At 38.0% G+C, this 21,904-nt stretch overlaps 1 protein-coding gene across 1 annotated transcript in view; it reads left to right on the top strand.

The window, feature by feature from the left end:
• The window catches only part of STK31 (serine/threonine kinase 31), a 39,441-nt gene extending 19,967 nt beyond the window's left edge, over window positions 1-19,474 (top strand). The window contains 15 exon segments of the mRNA XM_037383855.1: window positions 3,896-3,926; window positions 3,929-3,997; window positions 4,000-4,073; window positions 6,323-6,463; window positions 7,507-7,626; window positions 8,139-8,206; window positions 8,208-8,268; window positions 9,261-9,359; window positions 10,310-10,390; window positions 10,748-10,873; window positions 13,159-13,234; window positions 13,237-13,271; window positions 15,242-15,310; window positions 19,258-19,442; window positions 19,444-19,474. Coding sequence (XP_037239752.1) covers window positions 3,896-3,926; window positions 3,929-3,997; window positions 4,000-4,073; window positions 6,323-6,463; window positions 7,507-7,626; window positions 8,139-8,206; window positions 8,208-8,268; window positions 9,261-9,359; window positions 10,310-10,390; window positions 10,748-10,873; window positions 13,159-13,234; window positions 13,237-13,271; window positions 15,242-15,310; window positions 19,258-19,442; window positions 19,444-19,474 — 1,266 coding nt within the window.
• The last annotated feature ends 2,430 nt before the right edge of the window (window positions 19,475-21,904 follow it).

Below are 21,904 nucleotides of genomic sequence, written 5' to 3'. Positions count from 1 at the left end.
TTTGTGGTTGGCTTACATGCTTTCCTAGCCATTTCTCTTCAGGTGGCTGTGTACTTTGGACGAGTGTAGCAAAATGGAAAATGTTTAAAGCTTTTTTTTGTTTGTTTGTTAAGGTGAGAGTTAAACACTACAGAAGCACATGTTTATACCACGGCTCTCCCTCTCAGCCAGTCCAACAACAGAAAGTGGGAAAATAGACAGGGAACTAGGCTCTGTAGAGGCAGTAAGAACTTTTGAAGAGGACTTTATCACTAGAAGTATTACCAAATTGGCATTACTGGCCTTTGCTATTAGAAATAATTTCTTTTCTTCTTTTTAACTTCAGAAATATAATTTGCTTTTATTTTGACTGTGCAAGTGTGCTTGGAGAGGGTAAAAAGGTTGGCAGTAGTATCAGCTTGTCTGTACAAATTTAAGAGATGTATTTGTCCGTGCAAGTATGAGACCGTTCTTATGAAAAAGTATTAAGATTACAGACTGCACATATGTTTGTATAAGGTTGAAGCAGCATTAATAAATTGGAAGCATTCAAATTTTCATGGAATTACTCAATTTCTAATGGAATTATTTTTCAATGCCATTAAAAAAATGTTTTGGTACACTTAATTTTTGGTTCTAGTCTGACTGGAGATTGGCGCGTGATTAGAAAAGATATTGGAAGGGTAGCATTTCATGGCTTTCTATCACTAGAGGCCCTGTGTGGATCCTGCTTCTTCAGACAGAGGAAGGTTGTGGTGGTGTAGTGTGTGTTGGTTTTTCTGGTTTAAGTTTTCGTTTTGTGGTTTTTGGGGTTTTTTTTTGTTTGGGTTTTTTTTTTTTTTTTTTTTTTTTGGTGTGTGTTTAAAGGTTATACTGTGCTAATCCACTAGGTGGTAGCCATTAAGCATCTTCTAGAAAATTATACTGCAGTGAAATTTTAAGTGTTTTGAAAATATTTGAAGGGGTACTGACATGCTGCTAGGTGTGTTGAGTCAGTTTTAGGCTTCAGCTTAACTGTCCTCTCTTATATTAAGGGCTAGAAGGTGAAAATAGTTTTCCCAAGTAGGGAAACGGAAATAAGTTTTTACCAAATATCAGTGAGAACCTTGGCTGCAATTTTATAGAGCTGAAGAGGTCACGCTGTGCTGTCCTAGACACACGAGTATTTTTCCGGTGTTTCTCAGAAGAACAGGAGCTTGGAAGCTAATGCCCTTTGGTTGGGGCTGTGTATTGCAGACTTCTTTTCTGCATCACAGAGCTCTTCTGACTTATGTTTTATAACTTCTGGTGAGAATTGTTGTTGTCCTGAACTTTAGAAAAATTCAGACAGCTTCTGTCCAGCCAGGGACCTGGGTAAACAGTTGGTGAGCTCCATGCTTTCCAAGTGATAATACTGCATTGGTTCAGAGGAAAGCAGAGTGTGGGCCTATGCATAAGCTGCTCTAAAGCACGCTGGGGTTTGAGCTGAACAGTTGTCAGCTGCTGTGTATTAGCTGTCTATAAGAATGTTTCCTTTGCCCTGTGGATAGTGTGTAGTAGCTTGTTCTGGTGCCTTTGAGTTACCACACTTAGAGATGGCAACTGGGACTAAGCACATGTAGGCTACTGAGCCATCTTCATCTGGTAACTTGTTATCCTTTTGGATCTGGCTTCTGTATCCATGTGCTGGTGAAGTTGCTTATGTTTTATGGAAGTGTGCTCATAGCAGAAAAACAAATGGGAAGAAATAGGGCATAATCTACGGGATTTATTCCTTGAGGACAGCCTGATGGAACGCATGCAGATGCTCTTCTGGTGTGACTAGTGCTATTAGTTTTGTAAACAGGATGTAATATTGGTTATGAAACTGTTAGTGTGCACTTTTCTTGGCTCTACTCCTCACTTTTGGCTGCTGTTAAATGGGCTGATTTTTTTTCTCCCTCCAAACTGTTCTATTTGAACCTGGCTTCTACCTTGCTGTGCCACTTTCTATCCATGTGTATTCTGGTATATGAAATTCCAGTTGTTCAAAAAAGAATGTGAGAAAAATCTGTTGTGCACTTGAGTGATTTGAACAGCCTCCATAAATTTAGCACAAACCTCCTTCGTGAATTTGCTTATAGACAAGCATATTTGTACAAAGCTCATGTCACTTGGCTGTTTTAAATAATCTATTGTACTGAATGTATGCTGTTCACTGTAGTAGCTATTGTTATGAAAGTGGTTTTATAATTTTTATAAAATACTGTTTGGTGGTGTAGTGGTTTTTTGTGTGGTTTATTTTTTCTTTATTTGTTTGTTTGTTGGTTTTTTTTTTTGGTGTGTTGCTGCATCTAGTTAGTTATAATGCAAGGAAATTCTTATGTTTTTGGCCCCAATCTGAACTTTGCTGTGTTGTGCCTGTAAAGCTGGGGCCTGGTTGTGGTATCATCATATGTAGTTCTACAAAATTGGTCAAGCTCACTTCCACACCTCTGCAGTACCTTCAGTCCTCAGCGAGGGAAGGCTGTTGCTGCCATGTTCTGGCCCATCCGTCTGTTTTACTTGAAGTTATATTTGTTTGCTCATATGACCTCTGCATTTCAATTATCTAAAAGGCTCCTGACAAGTTCTTGTGTGTGACTTGAAGTTCTGTCACACTGCTTTTTCCATTATATTGGCTGTTGAGTCTGAAGGGATGAAACCCCCTGGCTCAAGAGGAGGACAGAGAGGTGTTTTGGTGTTTTTCTTCATCTACATGACCTAGGTCTTGTTTGGGAAAGTCTGTGATAACTTCACTCAAATGTTCTGGGATCTGAGAAAAGGAAAAAAGTGAAAGCCTGTATGTAAGTGAACTGTCATAAAAAAGGTTTTTTTTTAATCAACTTGTTGGGAATGATGTGGGTAAGTAAAATGATGGATTTTGAAGGCTGAAGGATGCTAGTTATTACAAAAGCACAGGTTTGTCCAGTCAAATCCTACTGTTCAGAGAGAATTTTCTCTTTTTGAACTACAGCAAATTGTAGGCAAACACCAATGTAGCTCTCAAGTATTTTTCATCATGGGACTTTCCACCCAGGTGCAAGGAAGGCTGTTTTCTGTCAGGATGTTGTCTCCACTGGTAATTGACTGATACGTTCTTCCCTGACCCTACATGTTCTTCAGGTCATTTAACAGACTGCACTTTGTTTAAAAGTGATTTCTGTTTGCCCTCAGCTTTAGCCTCAATGCCTTTCCCTTATGTGTAACATTTCAGTTTCTTCTCCAATACAAGTCAAAAGGAGGTGGACCCTGTGTCCTTCATATAGTTGGCTTTTAGGTGGAAATAGACATTTCCAGACAATAAAACTCATTTTAGAGGTATCAGATGTGTAGGTAATTGCTGTTCCATCTAGGAGTCAGTGTGATGACAGAGGTACATCAGAAGAGATTTGACTAGTGACTTTTGAAGGGAGGGTTCAGTCCAGAAGCATTCCTTATGTGTCTGGCTGCTCACCTTGTTTCTTAGAGGTTCACTTTGTTTTCTGAATTTGAGCAGCTCTATGAGGAGCATTATAAATTGAACCCCATTTTGCCCTTTATCCTGATGATTGGACTTTAAAGTCCAATCCATAGGAAAAAGAAACTAGAATACAAATGAATTCTTGTGACTTGTTAAGCTTTTTGTTGTCTTTTCCTTCCATGTGTTTATGGGAAAAATAAGACTGTGATCTCTCTGAGATACTTTTCTGTATTGCATTTTCTGGTAGACATATTGCCACTAGATCTGAGAGGAAAGTGGAATATAAAATATACTACTTCACTGCATATAGAAAGAGGCTTTTGTAGTAGAGATGATCTTATGCCAGTGGGTAATGCTAACTCTGTGTTAAAATGTCTTGATTTTTATAGATAGTATATGGTCACAAAATTCTTCTGATTTGCAAATCTATTTTTGTTTGATTCACTTTATGCGTAGAAACTTTCTGCTTCTCCAGAGATGGTGTATGGGTTGGGTCTGAAACAGATGACTCTGAGGAGGCATTTCAGCAGTTCTCTAAGTGGGAGAGTATTAAAATGAAGAATTAATTTGTGTCAGAAATGATACAGACACAGCTCTGCAAATTTTTGCTGACTGGTTTAGTGGCATCTTAAAGGTAAGGCAAACAGTCAGTTGTTCCTGTTGATGAAAAAAGTGAAGTATGACACTGTGTAAACTGCGCCTGTGAGGAACAGGCATTAGTAGGGGTGACTGCCTGCGGCAGGGCGGTTGTGCACATCAACAGTGGCTCTAGCTGACAGTGAGTAATGCATTGAGGAACAGTGTTAAATTTACCTTTATTCTTAGTGTAGCTTTGCAATGAGCCAGAGTTTATGCTTTCTTATGAAAGGACATCTTTTGTGTAAAGGCTAGTACTTTTATGCAAGTATAACTTTTGTATGGGTGTGCTCTGGCTGTTCATTGTGTGACTGAAATGTTTTAATTAGTCCTTTTCAAGTGGCCTTTGGATAGAAAGACCAGATTTTGAAAGGTTCTAGTTCCTAAATGCTGCTGAAAGAAGTGACGAAAGATCACTGCAAAGGAGCAGCCAGTCTGGCTTGGCGTGATCTAGGTAGAGGTTGCAGCCAAATATATAACAGGATTTTTTTCCTCATTGAAATGCTGAGTGTGGAGAATTTATGCAAATAAAGCATCCACTTCTATTTGCAATGTCCTGCAGTATTTCTGGAATACCATTCTGATGGTCTGTCTCTCTCAGTCCGAGTTGTAGGGGGTTTGGAGCATTGAAGTTGAGTATGTTATCTGTCTTAAAGAAATGGATGATGGAAGTGGATTACCGTCAAGTTCCGCTTGTAAAGAAAGCGCAAAGTAGGGAGGTAACTTTGCAGCTTTCCTGTTTCCATGCTTAATATCCATGTTCTTGATCAGTTTAGGACTCCTAATCTTCCTGGAAAGACTGTAACCTGCTCTCTCTCCATTCCTGCAGGCCCAGCTTCCTTGGTCTCCTTCTTGTTGCACTTGTGTGTGAATTTTCTCGGTTTGTGTCAGCATAATCTTCCTGCTCATGTGAATTGTACATAATCCATAAGGGATGTGCCTTTTCATAGTGAATAGGTTTTCTGCCCTTGCATTTCATTGTGCCCAGAGCACTGTGGCCAGACAGGGTTAAGAATAAGAGTGTTCTTTGACCTGACAATAAATGCTGTTCAGCAGCAGTGTAGACTTGTTGCATGTCATGTGCGGTACAATGTTAATGAATATAATTACTTGCAGTTATTTATAATCATGTCATTTATTAGAGGAGGTAAACAAACCTGCAGGTGGGTTTCTGTGATTGCTGGGTGCAATTCAGAGTGCTATTCTGCATGTATGAAAGTGACTAAAGTTGTTAGTGTAGTGGTGAATTTTGGTTTACCTGTTTCAAATTAGAACTTTTCTGCAAACAGTTCAGAGACACAGGAAATGTACAGACTTTTGGCATGGGTTGGTAAAATACGAGTAGGTATTATATATATATATATAAAAATATAAAAAAAATATATATATATATAAAATATATACCTAGGAAGAAATTTTCAGTTATCTGTCTTAATGATTTCAGCTTTTGATATGCAATTATTCTATTGCAACTTAACTTTTACCTCCTTTTTTAAAAAAAAAAACAGAAGTGTGAGCAATTGTGTAGAGAAAATGTTTCTTTGAAGTGTTTCCCTTCCCATTATTTCAAATAGATACTCCTTTTCTTTCTGAATCCAAATTAATCTCGGGTAGGATTGTTCAGAATTTACAAAAGGAAATGGGTCAATAACATACAAGAAAGTTTTCAGAGACTGGATGGCTTCTCTCTAGCATGCAACTCCAGGCTTTGGGGAGCAACATATTGTTGGAACTTGCACTATTAAACTTCTTAGTTCCTTTAAGGTTAAGGCAATAAAATACTTAGATCCTAGGATTGCCTTTGTGTCATACTATATAGGAGTGGGAAGTCCAATTGGTAGTGAAATTGCTGTATTGAGCATCTTGTGTATGACTGTGTGGGCAGCACACATTGATTTTTGACATGAAACTCATGGGATTTGGATTCTTCCAGTGTTTCATTTTTGGTAAAAATCAAAATGAGATTAGGAAAATAAAATCAACTAAAGTAAGAATCAACTTCCTTCTTGCCTGGTGCATCTTAACAGTTCTGGAAATCATTGTATCACTCAAATGTAAGGCAGTTAAAGGTGAGATCTGGCGCAAATCCTGATTAGATTTCCAGTAGTGCTAAGTCTTTGTATTTCTTGCTTGGTTTTGCTGTCTGCTCCCTAACAAGTTACTTTCAATAAATAAGTAGTTATTACTTAAAATACTATCAAGTATTATAATCAAGGCTGATTTCTTTTTCTCCCCACCCCTGCTGAGTGTTTTGACCTGATGTCAGAAGCATCTTCAGATTTAGAGGAGGTGATAGGCAATGTGGATGACATGCTCAAAAAGGTTGAGTTGGCTCTTTGTGGGGAACTGGATGCCAACTTAAATATAAGTTCTATTCATGCTTTCTGTGTTCATGACTTCTATTTATGTTGTACATCTTTGATTTCAGTTTAAAGCTTTTCTTAATGTATGGGGTGAGTTCATGCACTACAGTAAGGCAGCGTCTTTTTTTGTGGAAGTATGATAGGAAGTCACTCGGGTTGCTCCCCAGAGAAAAGAGGTGTTTTCTAGGCAACAGGCAGAGGGCGGCTTTGCATTACAGGAACTTAGCTGTATGTATGGCTGGCTTAACTAAGAAATACTGGGAAAACTGGTTCTTCCCTCTCTGTGTGCAGAGAAGCTTTCTTTCAGCTGTATTGAGTTTTGGTGCTTGTGTTGAAAATACAGGTGATAGAAAGTAAGTTTCGGTTTAAAATAATGGGATTGCTTCTCTGGATGAAGTGATATGGATAAATTTAATTTTTCCAGTCTTAAGAGAGGAATAGTTTTTCATCACTTTCGTTTTGCCTGGGACAAGTGTTCTTGCCTTACTTGTAATTTTTTTCTATGCTTATGTTAGACTTTTACCCTGTTGTTTACCTTTTCTGATAAGCATTTTCTCCATTCTCGTTTGCTAACTCTGAGGTACTTGAATTGGCAGCACAGCAGGGACTCTCATTGCAGACAGAGAATGGTCATGTCAGCAAAAGTTGAACCTGTCCATTGATGTAGCATCATACTAACAATAAACCAGTAGTTTAGTCTGCTTGTAACTGCTCTCTGTGATAGAACCAATGATTCTTATTTGGAAGAACAGTTGCATGCTTTAATGGTTCATATCTATTTAACTGTGCTATCCTTAAAAAAACTCTTTCATAACATGTGGAATATGAAATTGGACGTCTGCATAGAAGTGCCAGTCAGTTTTACTCTATTGAAACTATTAGATGAACTCTTAGACTTGCTAACTTTTAGAATATTTATAAGAAGAGAGAGAGAAAAAATCTGATAAATGATTTTTTTCCCCATTAACAAGGGAATTTCTCAGTAAAGGTTTTACATCTTAAACGTTGGTGTGTATAAATGAAGAATGACTCTCAATCTTTAATCTCCCTCTGTGTAATTCAATCCAGGAGCATGATGAAGCAGAGAAGGGAATAATTAGGAGTGCTTACAATGAAATTATACATAAAGTTTGTCAGGAGCAAAGTACGATCACTGTCATACAGAACAGACACTTGGCCAGTGTTGAGGTGAGTTTATGTCTTCCTTATTTATTTCTGTTACACTGATATATACTAGTAACCCTTTCTGACATAACTTGTTTTTGAAAAATGTCTTTTTATCTTTTTATCATGAAATTCTGAGAGCATATTGGTGATGAGAGATTGGTTGCGTTAAAGTTTGAGAATTGCAGTTGTACGTTACCTCAGCCAATGCTTCATTTCAGTTACTTTGTGAAGATACTTTTTTAAAAAGTGGTGCAATCTGGAATCTCTAGATTCATTACATATCAGTATGTAACTTTAAGTTAAGGGATTGAACTTTAAGTTAGAATGTTTGTTTTCCAGAAGGTTGTTAATGTAATTAAAATTAAATACAACAAAAACCCTCTTCTGTGGGGAAAGACCCTGAAAAGCTGAATTCAAATAGGCTTCAGGCAGGTTTTCTAATGCATTGGGCTAAAGCATATTAAAATTGAATGCTTGAACACTTTGCGATTTTTTTTCTTTCTTTCTTTCTTTCATTTTTCTTTTCCTCTTAGTTCAAAAAACAGGCTGAGGAATGGTTGAATAGAAAACCTGATATTAACAACTTATTATCAATTAAGAAAATTGAAAAGCTTAAAGGCCCAGTTAAGGTGGAAGCTGGTTGAAAAGAACAATTTTGAGAAAGTATGAAAATGTTACACTGTTGTTGTTTTTGTCTGGTTTTCAAATTGCTTTAGAAACATTAAATTGGTCTATTTCAAGTAAGTGGTAACTATGTAGAACACATTGTGTTTTCTGACCTCAATTAACTGTGGAAGTGTTACAGGCCCCTGAGACCAAACTTGAATGGCTTAAAAAAAAAAAGAAAAAAGTCAGCCACTTTTCGGTTTGAGTCCCCAGTCATGGCACTGTGCTTTTAACGAAATCCCTCTGGTGATGGTAGCTGTTCACAGCACAAGCAATTTTGTCCAGCTCTTCACTGTGCTGGTTGTGCGGTTACATTTTTACTTTGTTGACAGTGCATGTTCTTCCTCTTCGGTGGTAGAAGTCAGTGGCTGTTCTCATTTTCAGGGTTCCCCACTACCCCACAGAAGTCCAAGGAATGTAAATGTTATCCCAATTTCAGTGCTGTTTGTTTGATTACATGTTAATTATTCTGATGATGCTTAAGGAAAAAATGAACCTGCATGTGTGTGTCTGTAAGCGTTGTAAAGGGTCAGTAAGCTTCCAAGAGGATTTAAAATGAGACACACTAATGAAACCCACTGGGAAAAGGATTCTTGAATAATGAGGTGACATGAGGAAAATGCCTGCTTATGGGTGGAAAAAAGTGAATGAATTATGGAGCCTGGCATTGCTGGTAGATGAATGATGTTGCTAATATGATTATTTGTCATCAGCTAATTAAAGAAAAATGCTCTTTGATTTAGGAAACAAGTAGGCAAGAATCTAGAACATTTGGTCTGCCACATGAATAAAGGGAATGCCTTTCTCGGTGATTAGGTTTAAGAGATTCTCATGGGTTTCCAGGAAGAAGACTGAGTAAAATATGCTTTTGAGAATATGTTCAACTCCAGAACTGTGATACGGAAGCTGTTTTTTAATCCTGATATAGCAGATTACTGTTGTTTAGTATAATAGAATAAGAAATACACACTTTGTTATTCCTAACGTAGTCTGAAGATTACAGTGAATTTGAAATAAGAATAAAAAATGAAATTGATGATCTGCAAAATAGGGTTCTTGAGGAAATATCCAAGGAAAAAGAAGAATATGTAAGTATTAAACTACTTAGGCAACTTAAACAAACCTGTATGAGGCACATGTTCATTTCAGTTGCTTTAACTTGTGCTCTGCATAAAAAAAAAATATGTGATTTTTATACTATTGAATATTAAGATGGCTCTTTTTTGGTGAAACCTATGGGAGAAGGCATGGATGCTGATCAGTTTTATTTCTATTTTAACATAGTTTCTTCAGGCCTTCTCTTCCTTCCCCCCTCAGTTTGGGGGTGCAGCTCAGTTGCTGAAGAAAGACTGTATTTCTTGCAAGAAGGGGAACTGTTTCCTTACGAGTAGGTTAAAACAGGCTTTTATCCTGAAGTGGAGATTGCCCTTTCTCCAAGTCCTCTGTATGGAGGGGAAAATTAGAAACCATTGCCTTGTGAGTGAGTTGAAGGGCACCAGAATTTGTGGCAGTGGTAGACCTTACCTCTGCAGGCGTAACGTTTGTGCTATGTATAATGTTTTGTAAAATGTGTAATAGTTACACATTGCAGCATTACAGCTACGTGGGATCTGGAGATGCATGAGATGCTGGCCTGGTCTGTGTAACTGTTTGGTTTCTATCTTCCTCCACTTACATGTAGTGAAGTTGTTTTCTTTTGTTTAGGCCTACCAAAGCCTCTTGTAGCAAAGATTAAATGTTTTCTGTGATAGGGCATGAACTGCTTGGGGCCTTAACACTACCCACCCTCAGATATTTAAAAAATTCTGTCCATATTGAACTGCTGTATTCATGTTGTGTATGGTTTTGTGTGTTGGTGGTTTTTTCCTTTTTTAAAAAAAGCAAATGGCATCGTTACTTTAAATGATGTTATTAAAAGAGGTGCAGTCATGGTCAATGTACGTTTGAATGTCCTGGGTATACATTGCAAATGTCAGTGTATATTTATATATGTTAAAACTAGTGATCTGGAGCTGTGAGCCTTGTTTTCTTCATTTAGGAGAAGCTTACGTGTTTGGTACGGAAATGGTTCCCTGAGTTACCACTTCTTTATCCAGAAGCAGGAATTCTAAACTATATGGTAAGCAGCGATGTGTTTGAACGCACTGTCAGTTATTGCTTCAGGCACTATCAAGGCTCTGCACCAACAACGCTCTGCACAGTCAGTCCATTTGGGGGACATATACCCTGATTATTGTTTGTTATGGTCTTCCTTCTCCCCCTCTTTGGGGAGATGTTCAAGGAAGGCATTTCATTAGCTGCCTCATCATGGCCAGCCTCTTGGTAACAGATGCTGTAACTTCTTCATATACCCCAGCTGGTTCTGCGCTTTGCTAAGTTGATTGAGGAAGAGGAGAGGTAGCTGAAGCCACTGAATCTTACCAGCTGTTAAATGCCATGCACTTACCCTGAATATCTGCATGTGCATGTGCTTCAGAACTCTGGTGGACGTCTGACGTGCAGCCTGGAGCGAGACCTTTTGGATGCTAAGCCCAGGAAAGAACTGAGCATGAAGTGACCTTTAGCGTGTTCAGGAATTCTGGGCCAGAAGGTTCTTTTAAAGGTAATGTTGGCACTGGCTTTCAGCTGGTGCTGCAAACGAAGCCTTGACATATTAGTGTGCCGATTCTGAATGAACTCTGCTGTTTCTTTCATGCCCCTGTGTTTAACAGCCTTTTTCTGATAGCAGATTTTTTTCCTCAGGGCCTGTAGAACATGAAGCATTGTTTTGCTTCTTAATTGCTTCCATGTTGATATTTTTTTTTTCTACACCCTCCCCTCCCCGCTTCTTTTGAGGACTGCTGTATTGAGCAGTGCTTCCCCTCTGTCTGTTCTTTCTGGTATCTGGTGGACCTTTTATCATGTTTGTTACTCCTGTCTGTTTTTGCAGATGTGGGTTTGTCTTCCTGATGATTTCACTGAGAAATTTCAGGAACTGCAGTTTTTTCCCTTGCTCTTCTTCTCTACAAGTCTGCTAATAACTGGGGAAACCAGGGGAAGTAGTATTATGACAGGCAAAGTTGTAAATACTCTTCTTGCTTTTGACTTGGCTTATTTAGATCTCAAGTTAAGAGACATGCTTCCCGTTTTGCTGGTACAGACTTTGTAAGAGTTAATCACAAAATATGGGAACAGGCTATGACAGTTGGAATTGAGTTTTGTGTGAGGTAGAAGAGGAAGTTATTTGATGGTACCTAATGATATGCATTTATTTTGTTAAAAAAACCCAAGTTTAATGCAGTAGTGTTACAGGCATTAGGAATAATAGCTTGGGTATATAGACACAGTCTAATCTTGGAGAGGAAAAAAGCCATTACTGGGTGTGGGCTCTGGTTAAGCAAAACAGTGGAACAAAAAAGATGGAGCAGTTGCAGTAATTGTTCGTTGACTGGCATCATCAGAGGTGAGAGTAAGAACTTACGTTTGAAGAAGGGCTGGTCAAGCTCATGTGAAGTCTTTGCCTTTCTCTTTGATAGGTAATGGGGTTCTATTATGTATTTTAATCTGTTGCAGCATTTGGTAAATTGCAGGATTTTACGTGTTGTCTACATATAGCTGTATTTATATATACTTCTAATTTAGTCCTCTTCTATAATAAAAATATCATCGTTGTTCTTGGGGGGAAAAAATCTAATACTCTTTAAGAACACAAGTTATTTTCTTACTATTCATTGTGTTTACATAGCAAAGTCTCCAGTAATGGTATCTGTTCTGTAGTCACCTTTTGAATTCTAAACTCAAGTTGTTAGAGCTAAAACATTTTTATGCTAGAGGTCTGTGTCCTGCTTATTTGATTTTTTAAAATAGTAATATATATTATAATAATGCATCATTATATTAATATAATAAACATAAATGAAAGTAAGTTTGGTTGAGAACCCTAATTTCTGCTTTGGAAACACACTGTCTGTTAATCTCAAGCATGTCAAATGTTTGGACAGCAAGGTGTGCTTCCCTTGAAATAAATGTTAATTTTTGCCATGGTAAAGAGAGATGCTTTAAAAATTTTTCACAGCTGAGTTTTCTGAAAGGTCATAATTGGTACAGATGGTGCCATTGTGAAAACTGCAAGAGCTGAGGAAGACTGTCTCTCTCTTTACTACTGCTTGCAGGTATGGGTTGTGCTGAAATGAGCAGTTCATGTGTATAGAGCGGGGAAGTTCAAAGCCTGGATCCAGCCCCTGTCTCCTCTCTGGGGGTGTCAGTACTGCTCAGTGGTTGTATTTTCCTCATGATCACAAATGCATGAGTAGAGCTGGTAACTAATGTGTTACTGAGTACTCTTGGCCGTTGGGGGACTACTCTTCTCCAGTCTGGCTATAGCTGTGTGCTGGCTGCTGTTATGGAAGGGGATAGAAAATCAGAGTATAGCTTTTATTTTGACAGTAGACAGACCTAAAATATGCTGGAAACCAGGAGGGAGAAAGCAGCTAGTTTCAGGTAAAGACAGAAAGGCAGAGAAGAAAAGCCAGGAAAGTTGGCAGAATTGAACTTCAGAACTAAAGTTCTCCAAAATAGTGCCAAATGTCTTTTGTGATTTTTTTTTTTGTTTGTTTGTTTGAGAAGTTTTGCAGTTTGTATTCTTTACCACCTTACGAGCATTAACAGTTCTATTGTGGAGTAAAATCTGCCATCCCTATTCTTCTGTTACAGTTACAGATGATGGATGCGTGACTATCTCTTCTTGCTTTACACACCACTTTCTTTGGATCAGTGAGGGAGAATTTTACATTTCAGTCTGGTTCAGCACAGAGCTTTCTGGTAAAGCTGTCTGACACATTGAAAGGGAGAGGGAAATAATCTGCTTCAGTGTGCTTGAAGTTACGGGTGCAGTTTTTTCCCCTGTAGGATCAATGTGCTACTTCAAACACTATGGTTGTCAGTACCCTAAGCTTAGTTTCTCCTGAACTGAGAATGGGACAGCCTCTGATATGTATGCTTACGGCTGCCTTCTGTTCTGGGTATGTTATGGCTTGTGGGAGAGTTTCTAGTAATATTATGGAACTGTAGGAGGCTTACAAAGAGTAGTAAATGTTATCTCCAACTTTTGCTTTGAACTCTTTTGGGAAAATAAGTGTTCATGTTTTCAACTGCGTGGAAAGTTTGGAATGAATGGGCATTACAATTATGGGCAGACGACTGCATTTTTCTTTAAAATACACAATGTAATTTGCATAGTAATATGAACAAAAATTATGCTTTTGTTCCTCATGCTGTGGGCTGTCAGTTCTTACCGCACATCCTGTTCATTCCTTGTGAGCCTTTTTTCTTCTTTTTTTGTTACCCTTGCCCCTGAGGAATTACCCATACAAAGAGAGAGGGAGGATGAAGGCAAGGATGGGGCTGTCATATGTTTTGTTACTGGCAACAACACTTAGATAGGTGTGTTGTTTCTTAGCGCACGTTATGCCACTACAGGAGGAAGCAATCAGCTTTCCTGTGTTAGGTGGAATGTTGCAAAGCATTTCTTCCATCTCCTTTTTGTGTTCTAGCACTGTATTTCTCCCTCTCCAGCTCAGGGTGTCAGTGCCATGTGTTCTGAATGGGAAAACTTCAAATCTCCCAGACCTGAAAAGCCACAAGCTACACAGCAAATACTGATCTTCCCAGGCAGGGATTTTTGTGTGAGTACTTGTTATATTTGAACTGGTTCACTGAGTACCAGTTGGAGCTCCAGGTACATGGAGATCTTCCTGGATAACACCGGCAGTTCCATCAGATGCCTTCAATAATCCCTTCTGTGCCACAGCATTTTAAAACCGCTTCCTAATACAGACGTAAACTGCAAGCATATATGTAGCCACTGTCAGTTACCTGTGCTGAGAAGATGAAGCTGATTCATATAAAAGTCACTCTTCATTATGTTTTATTCCCAATTTAGGAAGCAGTTGCTTAAAATTAAGTAATTTTTCTACTGGAATAGATGAACTATACTGTAGCTTAATATCATAGATGTTTATAATTTATTAGCATGGTACAGTTTAGTTAGAACACTTTCAGTACCACTATTCAGATCTTCATCTGTTCTAGAAGAAAGGTTTTTACAAGTTAAAGTGAGTAAAGAAAAACACAGTGAAAAAAAGATAAAAAGACAGTTTTATAAATGTCTGGCTCTGCTTGAAGGTAATATCTGGGAGGCAGCAAGATCAGCATTCTTCTGAAACCTCATCCAAGTTTGCCAGCTGAATTCAGTTTAATCCACATGTAACTAATCTCCAGCTCAGACTTGTATTGATCATTTGATGGAAAATTCTAGCTCAAGTGTTAGTGTTATATTCAACAGTTGCCAGTTTCATGTTGGACAGCTGAAATTGTGTTCTCCCTCATTAAACAGCAGTGCCGCTTCTAAAATTGAGACAGTGGTTTTCCAAGTTCTCTGCTGATCTCTGTCACAAGAGCCCAGTGCTGACTAAACGCATGCTTCCTTTTCTTATCTATGTAATTGTTCAGAAGAGAGGCATTTTCAGCTTAACCTGCAGGCAGGGTTTTGAAAAGTGCTGTACTCAGGCAGTGTTCTAGGCAATAGTGAAGGCTGGAGAAATTTTACATCGTTTATGGGTACAAAGGTTCACATTTGTCAGTTAAGAGTGCGCTTACCCCTCAACATTTCTTAAAGAGAATTATGTAATTAAACATACAGCTTGGGCATGGACTTGGGCAAGGAGTCATATTTTAAAAAGTTGTTTCTTTTGACCTCTTAACAGCTTTTGCTAATATTACTTTTTTCCCCTTGTTTCTGTGTAAGAAGAATTTGATCCTCTTGCATATTTTACCTACTGTGAAATCAGGAAAAAACCCTTTACCTGCCATTTTCCCATAACAATCCATTTTTACTTGAAACCTGGACTCTCTTTGACTGATGTTTGGTTTTGTTAAAGTAAAGCGAAAAAGAACCACCAGTGTTATACATTATGTATCTTTTTGTTTACAGCTTTGTGTTCAAAACCAGAAGTTTGGCATAAAAGAAGATGGAACACCTGAGGTGCATATGGTTGTCATGGTATGTTAATTGTCAGATGAGGAAGATGAGATCGCTTTTGTTTAGAGTGGCTTAATTTTTTATTTTAAAGTCAGACCTTTCTTTGTAAGTGCTGGGTGGAGAAAGTGTTCTTAATTGACTGGATAATTCTAAATAATATGCACAAAGAAAACTATGTTTGAGAAGGTAGAAAACCCCAGAGCTTTATTAATATTTCATTCCAACCTTAGGAGGAGCAGCTTCTTCACAGATAACTGTTGACTGAATGACACCAAGTTACAGACTTGGAGAATAAGTCATTGAGATTCAGCCTCAAGGGAGGTATTTGCATTAGCAGCCTATCTTTTCTGAACTCAGGGAAGCTGACGTTGTTCGTTGTCTTCCTACATAATGATTGCCCAGTGCTTGAGCATTAATAAAAAAGCCAAATGCAATTTTAATTACTTAAATGTAGTTGTAGAAGTGTATTGTGCCCTCTGTTCTTTGGTGGGGTTTTTTTTGGTGTGTGTGTTTTTTTTTTTTTTTAAGTGAAACATAAACTTTCCTATGCCTCTGAAATGTCCTCAGGTACATGGACACTGCATGACACAAATTTGTGTTGCTGCTTTCATTCTTTCTACTCTCGACTATCATTATCTGTCTGCTGTGTGCCAGCAACTGTTCTCCCCTCGAACTCCTATTTTCAGTCCCTTTTTTTGAAGCTTATCCTTGCCCAGTGTCTCAGTGACTCTTTAAGAAGTAGACTGGTGTGCCTTCGAGTTTCCCAACTTAGGTCTCCAATTTTGAAATAGTTCCTTTACTGACTTACCTAGCTCTTGGTGGTTAATCATAAGCAGATAATTTTATGGTCTTCTCTCTGTGTGCCTTAGTTACCTGAGTGCTTGTCTTCCTTTGGGTCTATTTTCTTGTGTAACTCTTTCCCAAAAGCTTTCAGCCTTCTGGCCAAGATTTAAGACCTTTTTTCTTGCCTGCTTTCAACAACTTCTATGTTTGCTACAGGCGATTACTTTTCCTCCTTATAAAAATTGGAATAACAAAAGACATGCCACCATATATAGTTTAAAGAAATTCACTGGGAGGCTTATAGACCTTTTTCAAATCATTAGCCTTCACAGACTAGTTTCTGCTTCGTACTTTTTGGGGTGCCTTCGGCCTGTTTAGTTACTGACTGTTTGCTCTTGTCCTGTGTCCCTCCCATCTCCCAAGGATTGCCCTTGTGTTTTTTCTCGTATCATGCTTGTTGTGTTGATCTTGCTTTAAGTGATGCTTTATCTAGATTTGAGAAGGCCATGGAACTTGCTAAATCAAGCCTTATACTTTTTAGAAATCTGCAAGCAGGTGACTTAAGCTTTTAAGTGAAGTCTTAGTTTATGGATAGAATTTTCTAAGGAATATAGGGAAGAGTTAGAGGTTAATCCTCGTATCTTCCAGAAAAGTAGAAAAATAAATGGAAAAGTAGAAAACAAAGCAGTGGAGTTGCTGTTGGTCAGATAAATTTGGGTGGTTTTGTCAAGGGAAAAAGGCAACCCAAATAATCCCTCTTTATTGGTTATACTTGTATATTAATGATTTTCCTGCTTTGTGGAGATAACTATTAAAGCATGGGGCTAAATTACTGAAGTTTTGTTCATTATGAGCTTGGTGTATCCTTTTTTACTGGGTTTAGGTTAAGAAGCTGTCACAATACAGTACCAGACTAACACAGCTGTAGTGGTTCCAGTGTCAAGGCAGGGTAGCTTGTTACTGCATAACACAGTACTGTAAATCATCGTGTTTTATTAGATAACTGTTATCCTCTACAATAGAGTCTTTTAATAACTTCATTTCAGCAGTGTTCTCCAGTGATGAAACCATTACTGATAAAGCACAGGACTGTCTACCAAAAAATATTTCCAGTGTGACACTACCATGCAAAATAAAAGAGTAAAACATGCAGCATTTGAGCAGGGAGGTGATCTTGTAAATAGGATTTCTTATCGCTCATTATAGTTGCTTGGGTTCTTTGGGTTTAAAAATCAAATGAATCTCATGAAACACACAGGAAAGAAGATTCAGTAATTCACAATTCATCATTAGGGCTAACTAGGGTTTTTTAAATGTATTCCACAAAACTTGTACGGAACTGTCTGCCCAGTGTGTCATTCAGGATTATACATAATAAACCTTGGATACTGAAAAAAACAACTTTCTCTTATGCATAAGGGAAACTTAATCGTTCAAAGAAGTAGAAAAGATTTATTGGGACATAAAAAATAGGAGTTGGTTTACTTCTGTTTTCCATAACAGTTCTGCTGTGAGCGTGTTTTACAAATACAGTCTGCAGTATGCAAATCAAAGTTTAAATGGCCAGTTTCAGGGTGTTACACTTTTGTGGTCTTCTGTACCAGGTATCTTCTGAAGTGCAAACAGCTGCCTTTATCACAAGGACAAATAATTAATTTAGCCATTATTGTTCTTAGCAGGAACCAATTCTTTTTACAGCTTTTAGTAAGAGCAAGTGTCTTTAACTTCTTTCCCTGATCAAAAGAAACAGCATTTGATTTTGACCTTGTCAAAATCCTAATCAATATATCATTGTGGTAGTTTTTAAGAATTCATTCTGCATGTGTGTGCATGCACGTGCACCAGCCACCAAAGTCCACTGGAAAGCAATCTGTGCTGCCTGCAGTGCTCAGGAACACACATGAGGATTTTACTAAGGAATGTAATACTAATAAATACCTTTCAGCTGTTTCTTGGGGAATCTTTTAGACCTCGGGCTATTAATCCTTGTCCCAGTTCTTGGGGAAAATCTATTTTGCTTTTAAGTGCTTTATCTATAATCAGCTTATTCAGAATTAATCTCCATACCCATCTGCAGGCTCTTGACAGACTGGTAATTTCCCTTCTACCTCAGTTTTGTGCCCAGAGGAATTGCACACTTGCAACTAGGAAAATTTGTGTTGTTTTCAGCAAATATAAAATTGTCACAGGAAAATAACATGAAGCTTTGAAACAGGGGTATGGATTTTAGGTAACTGTTGAGAAAACACAAAGTTTAGAGATAAGGTCTTGTAGCCTCTCATTTAGCCATGCCAAGCTCAGTGTTCAGTGTGTTTCAGCATCCAGTTTTGTGTATTTGAAAAAAAAAAAAGTAAGAGCACACACAGTGAAATGGAATAAAAATATTGAAATGTGTCCTACAACAGTATTCCTTGTGGAAACAACATTCAGCTTCCTTAGTGCAAGAAGATGGTGAGAAGGGGATATTTGTTGTTGGCAGACATTTGATAGTATCGTGAAATGCAAATATACAAGTACAAGGCTTTTTAAATGCTCTTACTTTCTTCACTTAATTCTGCAGAGGAAGTGTGTAGTCATGATTCTCTCCTGTATTTCATTGCACATTTGAATCTTCTTAAGTGGAGATTTTCCTTTGAGCATTCAAAACATTTTATAAACACTCAACAATCCTTTATCCCTGTAAGAACAAGTTTTCAGATCCCATCTTTTCACTTAGATTTCAGATTATTTGGGGAGTTGCTGATTCTCCAGAGTCACTGATAATTAGTGGAAGAGTTGGAAATTGTCTGCTTGTTCTGTCTGGAAGTTTTTGACTACTTGTACATTCCTTTGCATCAGAGTTTCTTCTGTCTGGGTGTTTGTCTGTCTGTCAGCAGAAAGACCAGCTTCAGTATTTCTCTAATTTATGGTAGTTCAGTGATTTGGTATTTTGAAATATAATCACTTTCGCTTTTCTGTGAAATCTGCTGGCACTAGGTTGACAGACCTGGAGCTGAACACTTGCTTTTATTTTGTTGTTAACGAGCTCTATGACTGTTGAGTGTTGCTGACCATTGAGAATGCTATGGTAGAACCTTTTGTGAGGGCTTTGGGCCCATAGCACTTAAAAGATGTGTTCATCAAATACTTGGTTATTGTTTGTAGTAAAGTTTTTTTGCTTACTGATGAAATCCTTCTCTCTGTAGGATGATAAAGTTAAATCTCTTTTCCTGAATTCGTTCTGCTGTAACAGACTGACAGCTGAGCAGGTGCTGAGGGGTGATTGCTTCCTTGTAGCTGATGTGATTTCAGTTTCACCAAACCCAGGTGAAGAGTATGAGCCACATGAAGAACATGATTCTGAGAAGACAGATAAAAAAAATGCTGTTACTTGAGGAGAATGGAGCAAACCCTACTCCGTAGATGAGAAACTTTTCCATCAGGTGTCTGATTGATTTCTGTTTTTGTTTTGGTTTTGAAATCATTGTCCTGATCTGAAATCTCCAATTATAAAAGGTTTGGTAGCTGCAGTCATGTTTTGTGGTTGCACAGTCTTCACTGTGTTTTATTTTAAGTACATTTTATTCTGAATAAATGTTTGGGGGTATAAATGTGGAATTACTGACTGTACTCTTCATTGGCCAGCCCTTTTCTTTGTCTGTTATGTAGGCGTTACATTTACAGAGAATAGTCTTGTTAGGTGCTAGAGATCTTTATGATGAAGCTTTAGTGACTTGTTTTTGTAGTTGGTTTTCTATCCCTCTTCTTGCTGTGATTCCAGAGAACATGTTCCTCGTAAAGATGCTCTAGGGTATTACCTTTTTGCTGGAGATTTTTTGTTATTGCATAGATAAGTTGTTCCTACAGCAACTGCCGTCAAGATTTAACTAAAAAAACCCCCAAACAAGTACTGCTTTGACAACTAGGAAAGGAAATAGAGAGCAGCATGCCTCTTTTCTGTCTTTCTGCATTTGAAAAATGCAGTTGGCTTTCTAGAGAGCAGGCATCCTTCTAGTTGCTCCTTTGCAATGCTGCTGCATTGCAACCAAATACTATACACACACATTTACAAAAACGACTTATTTCCTCTACAGAGGCACGTGTATGTATCATCTGTTCTCAAACGTTCGCAGTAGCTGTAAGGGGGTGATTTTTCATGAGAGTATTTGTTTGCCTGCAACATTTGATGTTAATGTTACTATTGAAAGAATTTTGTCAGCTTTTTAGTTTTAAAGGAAATTGTTGCTTATCTTTCTGGAGGCTTTCCTTTCTTCTCCAAAAGGAACAGGTTGAAATGTGCAGAGTTGCTGTAGCAATATATTTAGCCTCTGGGTGTTGCTCTTGGACAGTTGGCAGACAAGTGTTTTGTAGAGGAATTGGTGATGTTGCTGTTTGCCTGATGAAGAATGTAAAAATGCAGAGTGTAATGGACAAGAAGCAGCACCAGGGGAATTAGGGAGCCCTCAGGTACAATGATACAGTCCACAGTGGTCAGAAGATAAACCACCTTGGCAGATCCACCTCTGATACTAGACTTGGTTTTCCATCATTAAACCAATTATTTTTTTATATGGAACAGCATGTAAGATGCTTCATCCTTTTTTTTTGTTAACTGATAATGATTTTTTAAATTTCTGTAATGTGTATATAACCAATGACAGCAAAACCTTTGTTAAAATGTATTTTTTATGTAAAGTTTTTTGTTAGTGTGGTAAGTGTTTTCATGAAAGAAATATGAGAAGAATAAATTTTTGTCAATAAAAATAAAAGGCTTAGTAATTTTGTGGGATACTGTCCAAATACTGATTGCAGTCTCTCATTGTTAATAAAAGGGTAACTTTTAATCTAAGTAATGTTAAACACTTAATAGAGGTTAGAAGACTAACCTGATGGTGTGTCATGTATATTAAAATAAATTTTTGCTCGGTTTTCCAGCTCCAGAGTCCGTGCACCCTAAAGTGTACTTCTTAAATCCCCAAATTGCTAACCTCCTTCATTTTCTGAAACAAGAAGTGCCTGTGTGTGCTTGATTAAAAAATTGCAGTCTCTTCAAAATCTCTTCACCAGCTGTAAGTAATACGATTTTTACATGTGGAACCTAGCATGGGATGGAGATAAATATATATATATATATTTTTTTTTTTTCTTAAAACTGCAATAAAACTGCTTAAACGTTTTGGTAGCTATGAGTGTCGGGGTATGAGACAGCCTTTCCATTTGAATTGAATTTCGATTACAGTCTTGGTGTCACTGGTTCTGTTTGTTTCTACTTCGACCTTTTCTATGGTAATTTTGTAGCTCTGGCTATCTCTTCATTTCTTACTTGCCAGGCTTAAGAAAATAGGTTGGTTCAGGGTCATGTTACACAGCTATCCTGCTGAAGCTGCATACTAACCTGTTGTTGTGGACTGCCTGCTGTTTAGTTTGAGAGTTTTGACAGCTTTCCCAGCTGCATCTCTTCTGGTTAGAAGATGGGTGCTGGGAAGATAGAGAAGGGAGGTTGAAATGATCCTGTGGAAACTGTCTGTCTCCTTACTCACTTGCTGCTGTTTCTAAGAAGCCCAAATACCTTACTCTTCTTTGATATCAGTGTTCTGCAGTTTTGAGCAGTGTCCTTGCACAGACCAGGTTAGTGGGGGACCTTCAAGGGGTAGTACTTCACTGGGAGGTCAGGAGGTCAGCTGCTGCCCAAGACATTTGTATCTTCTTGTAGCCTTTAATGGTAAGCCTGCAGTTCCAGGTCTTGGTGCTGATGATTTCCTTTCATAAGGGTGGGTTACTTGTTCAGATTTGTGTTGTCTCTGCCCTGCTCACCTTGGTGTCCACTGGTCATGTGTCGGTATCAGTCTCTGC

The sequence above is a fragment of the Falco rusticolus genome, chromosome 4 (assembly GCF_015220075.1).
Source record: "Falco rusticolus isolate bFalRus1 chromosome 4, bFalRus1.pri, whole genome shotgun sequence".
NCBI classification, from domain to species: Eukaryota; Metazoa; Chordata; class Aves; order Falconiformes; family Falconidae; genus Falco; species Falco rusticolus.
The sequence above is the reverse complement of the archived record's forward strand: the minus strand, read 5'-3'. Positions and strand labels throughout refer to the sequence as shown.